The sequence below is a fragment of the Brachionichthys hirsutus genome, chromosome 19, assembly GCF_040956055.1.
Source record: "Brachionichthys hirsutus isolate HB-005 chromosome 19, CSIRO-AGI_Bhir_v1, whole genome shotgun sequence".
Classification (NCBI taxonomy): domain Eukaryota; kingdom Metazoa; phylum Chordata; class Actinopteri; order Lophiiformes; family Brachionichthyidae; genus Brachionichthys; species Brachionichthys hirsutus.
Genome location: NC_090915.1, coordinates 6390286 through 6400425, shown reverse-complemented (window position 1 = coordinate 6400425; position 10140 = coordinate 6390286). Strand labels below are relative to the sequence as shown.

At 47.5% G+C, this 10140-nt stretch overlaps 2 protein-coding genes across 2 annotated transcripts; both read left to right on the top strand.

The window, feature by feature from the left end:
* Positions 1-1610: 1610 nt before the first annotated feature.
* Positions 1611-5195, top strand: nfil3 (nuclear factor, interleukin 3 regulated). The gene is made up of 2 exons (XM_068752618.1): positions 1611-2062; positions 3156-5195. The coding sequence occupies exon 2, from the start codon at positions 3263-3265 to the stop codon at positions 4418-4420; it is 1158 nt and encodes a 385-aa protein (XP_068608719.1). The 5' UTR covers positions 1611-2062; positions 3156-3262; the 3' UTR covers positions 4421-5195.
* A 237-nt stretch (positions 5196-5432) lies between these two features.
* On the top strand, positions 5433-9218 carry auh (AU RNA binding protein/enoyl-CoA hydratase). The gene is made up of 10 exons (XM_068752620.1): positions 5433-5670; positions 5903-5970; positions 6114-6201; positions 6297-6383; positions 7242-7334; positions 7460-7516; positions 7605-7792; positions 8246-8296; positions 8443-8490; positions 8770-9218. Exons 1-10 carry the CDS (start codon positions 5454-5456, stop codon positions 8845-8847), a joined length of 975 nt encoding a protein of 324 aa, XP_068608721.1. The 5' UTR covers positions 5433-5453; the 3' UTR covers positions 8848-9218.
* Positions 9219-10140: the final 922 nt, after the last annotated feature.

Genomic DNA, 10140 nt, shown 5'->3' with positions numbered 1-10140 from the left:
ATGTAGGAGTACTGGAATGCAAGCTCAGCAATGTAACTTGAAATCAATGGCACAACAGATTCTAACCACATAAAGGAAAACTACGAGGTGACGTCAGTCATATTTACCTGTTGCCTGTAGCTGGGGTGCTTCTGTTCTTGTGACCTCATGTAAATAGAGCGTGGTACTCGGTGACACATGATCAACAGACATCCAGTGAGGTGAACGTTTTTCTAATTTTTAGTGTCTACACACTTACACAAAATTCGCTGTGTCACCTTTCAGCAAGAGAACAAGAAGATCCGACCAGTGTTGTTTTCATTTCAGAGATTGAAAACTTTCCCTCGTGCCCTCATATTTTCTTCTTAAGTTCATGATGTTTTTAGGCTGTTATTCTGTGGTTTGCTACAGTCATAAAAAAATCTTTTTTTGAATGTACGATGAAAATAAATATTATAGCTTAGAAACAGCCTCGTGGTGACTTCTGTAACAATCAGATCAGAATACTTTATTAACCCACCAGGGAAATTATTCAAATCATGAATTCTGGAAGAAAACGGATAGAGAATCTTGTTTTTGTACTGAATTCCACAATGTTAATACTTAAAGGACAACTTTGATGACATGTTTGTAAGTTATGTACCTGTTTTTTTACAACTTTTTTTTTCATTATTGGTGAGGTTTTCTAAGCCTTGTGTTAATACAATGTATTTTCCACCACGTTTGCTTTTTTTAAGCAGCTTTTTGCTCATATAATGTTCACGTAGTCATATGAATAAAAAAAGACGTTTTCTGGGATCCTGATTATTTTTGTCACTGCAGATAGTTCGTTTTTTTTTATGTCTAACGAACTGGGATCTGTCGACATTGAATTTACTTGATTACAATGTTGAAGAATCCTGTGGGAATGTCCCGACGTGTTCCCTGAAGTGACGGACGTGGTCAGCGATGCTGCACAGGAAGGCTGGTCCTAAGGGTCCAAAAGTGTAGAAAGGAAATGCATCCTACACCTTTACGCTACTCAAGAAAAAATATGAAATTTAACATTAAAACCCCATTTATGGATTCAAAAATCAACCCTAATGAGCCGGGTTACCACGTGGATGGTGTAAATCTTTAATGTCTTAATCCTCTCATCTGTTCAGGGACGGTTTCTCCATTTTTAAAACAAAAATGCCTTCTTTAACTCTTCTCTCAAACCATCTCTCTTCCCTGGCTAAAACCTGGACATTACTGTCCTCAAAGGAGTGTCCTGTTAGTTTCAGGTGCAGGTGGACTGCTGAGTCTCATCCTGAGTGTTGAACCATACACTGCTTGGTGTCCCCAATGTCCAAGTCTCTGCATTCTTTGCTGAATTGGACAGCATACTCTGTTCTGCTCTGTTTGTCTTTCTGATGGACCAGCATCTGTCTCAGTGTGTTGCCAGGTTTTAAGTGTTTGGGAATCTGGTGTTTACTGAAAGTTCTCTTGAACGTTTCTGAAACATGATTGGCAACGATGTTGAAATGCCCACCAAGAAACACAAACCCAACCAGCCAGATGGTGGCGCTGACACCACATTACTGCTTTGGAGATGTTGATATTACAGATTGACTTGTAAATAACAAAACACAAAGTGTTACTTCCTGACCTTTTACTTCATCAAAGTAAATCATACTGACAAAACGAGAATCAAAGAGATGAATCTAATGAGAATAATTAGTTTAATCGAACAGCAGGTGAACAATGGAGATCAAGGGATGCATTAGTTTCATTTAGCGGCAGCTATCTGGAGGGTTCAGGTGTGAAATCATGAAACAACATCTGGATGCTGCTGAACTGGAGCCCTGACGCTTCTCTCTTTGCGGATGACGTCACCCGCTTTATCTGCGACTGTGTGCTGAAAGTCAGCAGCCATTGGCTGAAGTTGGAGGATGCTGCATTGTGATTGGCTGCACCAGTCGTCCTTTAACTTCCCGCTGACCTACTAACACAGATCCGTGAGTCGGGAGCCGCTTTACGGGTGAAGGCGAGGCAGGAGGAGAACCGAGCAGGAACCGAACCCCGAGGTCGAACCCCGAGGTCGAACCCCGAGGTCGAACAGGTAGAGTTCTGTCTGAGCCGAAATCTCAGCGGCGCACAGCTTGCTTCCATTTGTGTCATGTGGCTAACCTCTAGCCTCCGGCGTTGTGTTTAGCGTGTCCGGTTATCGGTTCTGTACCGATAGCTGCGCGATGGGCCGCCAGAAAGACGCTCACGACCGCGTCCGCGCAACACAAGGAGTTTTACGCGTGACGCGCGTAGTTATCGGTAACGTTACCGGCACCGTACAGAGTCGGGACCTTAACGATACCGCCCCCCCCCCCGGTTGCGTCAACGAGCAGCGCATTCCGTACCGACTACTACGTACCGAACGCGTCGTACCGTTTTAGGGCGTAGATAAGCGCCAGCGCCGTGAGTGAGCAATGACGTCATGTCCAGAGTGAAAGCTCACGTTGTAATCACAGCACTTCCGGTCACACGTGATGACAGCGATCTGACGCGCGCTGTTAATTATTGATTAACTATTTATACACACATAAAGAGAGCAGAACCAACACACACACACACACACACACACGCACACGCACACTATTGTTCTTACCACGCATCTTAGCGTTATTTAAGTTTTGCCTTTAATCTTCAAAAAGAAAGAAGACACACAACAATCAGCAGAGACTTTCATTTGTGAAACTTTCCCACATTTATTGCCTGTATTTGAAAGCAGCAGTCCTAAAATGACTTCATGTGCTGTAGACTCAGTTACGTGTGTGTGCGCGTGTGTGTGTGTGCCCGCGCGTGTGCTGGTGCACGTGTCACCCAGTCTCCTTTGTTTCTTCTAATCTTCTTATCCAGAGGTACGGGAGCACGGAGGCCCCAAAACAGGCCGGATCATCGTATAGAGGAGCGTTTTAGTCTGAACCGGTTCCACCCGGGACATGATGTTTGTGAACTTTGAACTTTGAGAGCATTACTGTTACCCTGTTGGTAGTTTATGACGAGGAAACGATTGATGAGTCCTGTGTGTTCTGGCATCCGACTCATTCGTGTTGCTACCATGTAGCCTTTTGAAGTGCTGTCGTTTGTTGTTCTGATTTGACTACTGATTGATTGTTCTCAGAAACATCTAAAACTCTTTGTTGCCTCTCATTCGACAGGTTGCATCGACGCGAGTGCGTGAATCTAACGTGGCGGCTACCGTTCCTGCAGACGAGCACGATGGCGTTGGAGCTCTGAGGGTCCGGAGCGTAGCGACTGAGGTACCATGCAGTCGATCAAACGGGAGAGGGACTCCGGTGGCGAGGATGCGCTGGTCCTGGCCGTGGCCTTACGAGAGGCTGACAAAGACTTCGGCCACACAATCTCCGCCTTTTCACTCGACGCTAAAACCACCTGTCGCAGGAAAAGAGAGTTCATCCCCGAGGAGAAAAAAGACACGCATTACTGGGAGAGACGCCGCAAAAACAACGAGGCGGCCAAACGCTCCAGAGAAAGGCGCCGCTTCAACGACGTGGTCCTGGAGAACAAAGTGATGGCGCTCGAAGACGAAAACGCCTCCCTCAAGGCCGAGCTGCTGTCGCTGAAGCTGCAGTTCGGCCTGGGGAGAGCTGCAGCGTACACCCAGGAAATCCACAAGTTATCCGGCTCCACGGGTTGTCGGGAGCTGGTCTCGGGTGACCGGCAGGCGACCGGCGGCGGCGATCTGCGCAGCGGCTGCATATCAGTCATCAAGCATTCACCTCACGTAGCCGAGACGGGCGTTAGCGCTCGGGCTAGAGTCGGCCTCTGCAGGACTTTAGCGGTCAAGCAAGAACCATCGGAGAGCGGCAGCTACGCACAGCAGAGGAGCGGTCCCTACGAACTCTATAGAAACTACATCAGCAGCCCTTTGTCTGGAGTTTACTCCCAGCCTGCGTCATTCCTGCCGCTCACCCGGTCATCCAGCGACTCCCCCAGGAGCTCGGATGATGGCGCCGTGAGCAAATCGTCCGACGGCGAAGATGAGCAGCGGGTCCCCAAAGGGCCGTCGCCTTCTGTTGCTGATCTCACAAGTGTCATCGTCTCCACTCACAAAGTGCCAGAGGCCACCTCCTCGGCTTTGCCCCACAAACTGCGGATTAAATCCAGATCCGCCCAAATCAAAGTGGAGGCCGCCGACCCTGAATACGACTCGTCTGCAAAGTCTTTCTCTTCCGTCGGCGTCTCGGAGCCACGATGTCGCCGGCCCTCTCAGGACTCCGTCTACGCCCAGGCCTCTCCCTGCTCTTGGCCTTCGCAGGTCACCAATATGCAACGCTGGACTGACTGGGCCGAAAGGATGCGTGACGGCACGCCAGAGACACGGCAGGACGGCTGCAAGAAGACACGGCTCACCTCGAGCCCCGGCCCAAACCAAACTGGACAAAACACAGCAGCAGAGTAGCACCGGTCATCAGACGGTCGTCGTCCAGAGGGACAAACGCTGTAGGACGTGTGCATGTTTTTACGTTTTTCCATTGAAGTTGTCGTCGTAGTGTGGATGATGTTGTGGTGAAACAAAGTTCCGGCTACCATACAATTTGGTTAAAATGTGTTTGCTTTCAATGCTAATAAAAGAATCAAGTAGAGATTTAATACGTGGAACAGTATAACTTCAGCGGTCGTGTCGTGCACACCGCTCTGCACCAAGACTTTCTCTTGTCACATTCAAGCGCTGCTTCCCTTTGCTTCTGCTTCGGCGCTTGTTTTAGTGCCATCATTGAACGTGAGCATGCTTTTAATGGAGCAGGTCGCAGCAAGTGCTGATTTTCTTTTTCTGACGGTGATTAAAAGATTGTTTTAAGAAAAAGACATGACTGAATTCATGATGTAGCTTTTATAGTCGGTGTCCAATGTAGGTCAATTTATGTTTTCATTTCTTACAGCTAAATATGTGTAGCAACAAATATAAATATATAGAGCAGACCCTCCACCAAGTTTGCCTCCTAATCGGAGTTACACCGTCAACATGGTGATCCGGATCATCATCGAAAGGTCCTAAATAGTTATTTGTGTATTTATACACCAACCATGAAAAATACAAGTTATTTGGAGTTGATGTGTATTTTGAACAGATTTTTGTTCTAGAAGACATTTTTCATGATAGTGCATATCGGACCCCTTTATGGCTGGTTTTTGGCGGGTGAATTGAATGTATATTTCACAAGATTTTTTGAAAAAGCATCCATAAATGGTAACATTTTTGGAGTATTAAAGTACACGACACAATATAGTACTTTGTATCTCGGATGTTGTGATTTGTCTGCGGAGGCAACTTCCTGTTTACGCAGTCTACCTACGGCGAGCGGCGGGGGACAAATCAGGAGCACACGAGTTATCCGCCTTGACTCGGGCGCAGAAAGGACACGTGATCATAACACGTGACTCGGTTCTGGAGCCACGTGACCAGGGTGACAGCGGGGCTGCGGGTTCTCAGTATGGCCGCTCTTGTAGGACACAAAGCTCTTCTCCGAGCTTTGCGCGTGCACACGGCGGAATGCCGCAACGCGTGTCGCCTCGCGTCGACTTCCGGTTCGAGACGGTATGACCTCTCCGGTAAAGTCTCCGCTTCTTCTGGTGGACCGGTGGCACGGCGCTACAGCTCCGACTCCAAGGATGACCTCCGCCTCAGATACCTGGAGGGGGAGGATGCAGGTGGGACATGACGTCATACATGAGCCATGGATGTCAAAGGTCATGGTTAGGTTAGACGGTGTCTTTAGTAGAACTGTGTCATAAACGATGACAAAGGTGTTTATAATTATAATATACATTCCTGTCTGCTGGGTCAGTGGGCGGGTCCATGACGTGGACACGCCCACGAGACGATGAGGACGTTTTCAGGGTCCATTGCTGATGGTCAACGCAAATGATCTCTGTTTTTCAGGTATTGTTGTCGTCGGGTTAAATCGACCAAAAGCGAAAAACGCCATCAGCAAAAATCTCATAAACATAGTACGTATCGTTTGTTTGTTTTTGCTCCTCTTCTTTGTAACATGATACTAACCAATGCCGTCCCAGCGTCCTTCTCTACGAACGTCCTGGCTTGTCTTGAAATCCGCCCCGTGTTGTTCGTTTTTCGATGGTTATTATTTCAGATGTGCGAGGCCGTGGAGGACATCAAGACAAATAACAGAGTCCGCAGTGTGATTCTCTGCAGCGTGGTCCCTGGGATATTCTGTGCAGGTACGCCCGCTCTGTCTGTTGCCTGTTTGGACTCGAGCCTAATCCGGTATTCATTAAGGAGTCGTCGCTCTGCTGCAACGCTTTCGTGTCTGCAGGTGCGGACCTGAAGGAGAGGGCCAAGATGCACCAAAGCGAGGTGGGACCGTTCGTGTCCAAAGCCAGAGCCCTCATCACAGAGCTGGGTAAAAAAAAAAAGACATGATGTCTCTCATGTGGATTATTAGTCTAGATTTAATCATTTGTACTCAGTTGATGTGTAATTCCTGTACTGTAGCGGTGTCCATGTGCGGATCACCACTGGAAGGACTTTACAACACCAACCTGAGTGATGAAACACGCCGCTGTTTTATTGATTAACGCTCACTTCAGTGATATCGGACATGCTTGAGTCTGAGTAAAAATACTTCAAAGCAGAATTTGCTGATTTGTAAGACATTGAAAACCCCATATCTAAATAAATAAGTAGTAGATAGCACAAAGACCATATTTAAATGTTGAAAATCAAATTTTACATCCGTGGGCCCTCAGATACATTAAAAACAGACAGGATTCTGTAGTGACATCACTGCAGAACAACAGACAGGATTCTGTAGTGACATCACTGCAGAACAACAGACAGGATTCTGTAGTGACATCACTGCATTAAAAACAGACAGGATTCTGTAGTGACATCACTGCAGAACAACAGACAGGATTCTGTAGGGCAACAGGAGCCTGCCCCAACTTTAGAAACATGTTGCTGCATCAAATTGTAAAAAAAAAAACATTTTCAAAAACAATTCTGTTGTATGTGTTCAGAGTATAAGTGTGTAAATGAGAAGGTTTGGACAGGGGAGAGACGGGGACTATATCGGTAGAAGGATGCTGAGGATGGAGCTGCCAGGGAACAGGGCTAGAGGACGACCCAGGAGAGTGGCTGGTGTTGGGGAGGGCGCTGCAAAGGACAGGGTGAAGTGGAGAAGGTTGATTTGCTGTGGCGACCCCTCAGGGGACAAGCCATAAGTACAGTAGTAGTCTGACATGCTTCTCTGCATTTGCAGGTAACCTGCCGGTGCCAACGATTGCTGCCATCGATGGAGCTGCCTTGGGAGGAGGCTTAGAAATGGCTCTTGCCTGTGACATCAGAATTGCCTGTAAGACTGCAGACTTTGCAGATGATTGTCTCCGGTTGGGTCTTTGTTAGTCCCGCTAGTTGAGTGACTGTTCTCTGAGGGGGGGGGGGGTTCTGCTAGATAGTGATACTGTGCTTTCTCTGCAGCCAATACTGCAAAGATGGGACTAGTAGAGGCCAAGCTTGCCATTATTCCTGGGGCAGGTAAGGCTGGGTTTTATTATTTCAGACCCTTCTGCTTAATTCTTGATGCCCGACGTGACACTTCTCTCGCTCGTCTCACCTCCTGTAGGTGGGACACAGCGTCTCCCCAGGGTCATCGGCGTCTCCCTGGCCAAGGAGCTGATCTTCGCCGCCCGGGTTCTTGACGGGACAGAAGCGGGTCGCGTGGGCCTCGTTAACCATTCGGTGGAGCAGAATAAGAGCGGGGATGCTGCTTACCTTCGAGCTCTGGAGCTGGCCCGTGAGATCAACCCTCAGGTAACTAGTTTCACCGAAGACGGGACCTGGGAACGAGGCAAACGATCTACCAAGGAGAAAGTCTTGGTAGAAGATCTTGGATTAATATTTTCTGCATATAGTCGACTAATTCTTGTGGTATTTTTGAATTCCTGGTTTTGTAAATCGTGCAGGAGCCCATTAAAAAGGTTTCACATGAGCAGGTTCAGTTTTTCCATTCTCACTCAGGGGCATCAAAATATACTTTAAACCAAAATCTCTAATAATCAGATTTGGTGAAGGGTTTGCTTGTTCGGTAAAACTAAACGGGATGTAATAGTCATCTGTTTTTGTTGTACCATTGTTAAAGGTTTGTTAACAAGACAGGATATATTATTTATATTCAAAAACCATGTACATGGTGAATTTCTGTCACACCGAACCCTTCCAGCCTCTTGAAAACGCAGTCACTCTTTGATTTGATTGGCTCCACAGGGTCCAATTGCAGTCAGGATGGCAAAACTGGCAATCAACCAGGGCATAGAGGTAAGACCTCTAAAGGTTTTTTAAAGACTGTACGACGATGGATTACACTTCCTGCAAAATGTGGTGCTTAATGACTTCAGAGACGAGTCGCCAGGACCCGAATTATAGTATATTTCCAGCTGCAGCGTGAATGCCTCCTCTTTCAGGTGGATTTATCTACTGGTCTGGCCATCGAGGAGGCGTGCTACGCCCAGGTGAGATATCACTCCGCTTTATTTAGGCACCCAACGTTGGTTGGTGTTTTATTTATTGGGCAGACTGCGAGCCCAGATTGATTTTGGAAGTATTGTAGATAAAACACGTGTGAATTTGATTTTAGTAAATCAGATTGAAGCCACATTTGCAGATTTACAAAACCCTGCACAGAATCTCCTCTCAGTGGTCCGAAGTCTTTCTTTCTTGTAGTACAAATGATTTTTTGCTGATCTTACTAAGCTGCAGCTTCGGTACCGAACCCGTTCGTGTCGTCTCAGGTGATACCAACAAAAGACCGGCTGGAAGGTTTGGCAGCCTTCAAGGAGAAGAGACGTCCTCAGTACAAGGGGGAGTGAACAGGCCGTCCTCCCTTCAGCTCTCCCACCGTTCCAACACCTTCCAACATATTCCTGGGTCAACCTAGCCATCGACACGTCAACCTGCACGGACCCCAGAGCGCCCCCTGTCTGACCGCGGGAGGTCCAACATCCAGGGCTCGTTTTGCAGTGACTGAAATGCGTCAGCGTGAAGTTCTGTACTCGTCCCAGACAACCAACCAGGCATTGGCTTAAAACACCTACAACCCGAAACAGGAAGTGTTTCTTGTCTGTAGTGAGACTGCTAGTTAGTCACTAACAAGTGCCTCTTTGACTCGGGAACCAGTCAGAGTGGAAAGCTCTGTAAAATGCTGATCAGGTTTTCTTTCATTAAACCATGAAAGACGTGTACCAGCCATCATTAGAGAGACTGGACTGTCCCTCGCTTTAGTCCAGAAATGAAGAGATGCAGCAGAACGCTGCGACCTGCGACCTCTGCCCTTATTCCGGTTAGGGTGGTTATATTTTAGCACAAAATCACAAGTTGTTTCCAAGTTCGTTCCAAGAAGAGCAGGTCTAGGCTGAACCGTTACTCGACCTAACGATTCCTTACAAGAAGGACACTGAGGGACTGCAGTGGACGGTCTGAAAGTGACCATTGACGTTGCTCCGTAATGTTGGGATCCACGGCGTTGCTTATTGTGGAAGTCGATAAAAATCATTCACTGCTTTCTAGACAGCTGCAACAAAATCCAGACTGAAATCTGATAAGACTCAGATTAACGGATTAAAAACTCTTATAGTTGTTCTTTAATTAGGACGATCGTTTTGGTTATTTCAAACTGTCAGGTCTGAGTAAGGGAAGAGCAGAAGGACATTATTAAAGGCAAATCTCTTTAGGTTCCTAAAGAAAATTTAAAGGCGTGGCAATAACATCAGATGAAAGTTTTCAAGATAAGGATGAAAGGTGAAATGGATCCAACTGGTAATCATCATTCAAGAGGGTACAGCCATGTTCCTTTCTGTCCAGCAGGGCTTAGTGTTCAGGGCAGACCCCCCCCCCTGGTTTGTCAGCGTGGCGCCTGAAGCTGATGGTGTGGTCAGGGTGAACGTGAAGACACGAGTAGAAGAGACGGTTGAAAGCCTGCCCAGAGGTTTGCTGCAAGCCTTCCCTGTGGCTTCACGCTGCTGCTGCAGAGCCTGACATCAGACCGCACGTCCCCGCTGTGGCTGGCCTCCTTCCGGCAGATGTCCCAACAGTGAGCCGGGGGGAATCACACCACACGTCAAGGCTGACGAAGAAGGGCCGAGTCCCCGGTACTCAAGGTCTGG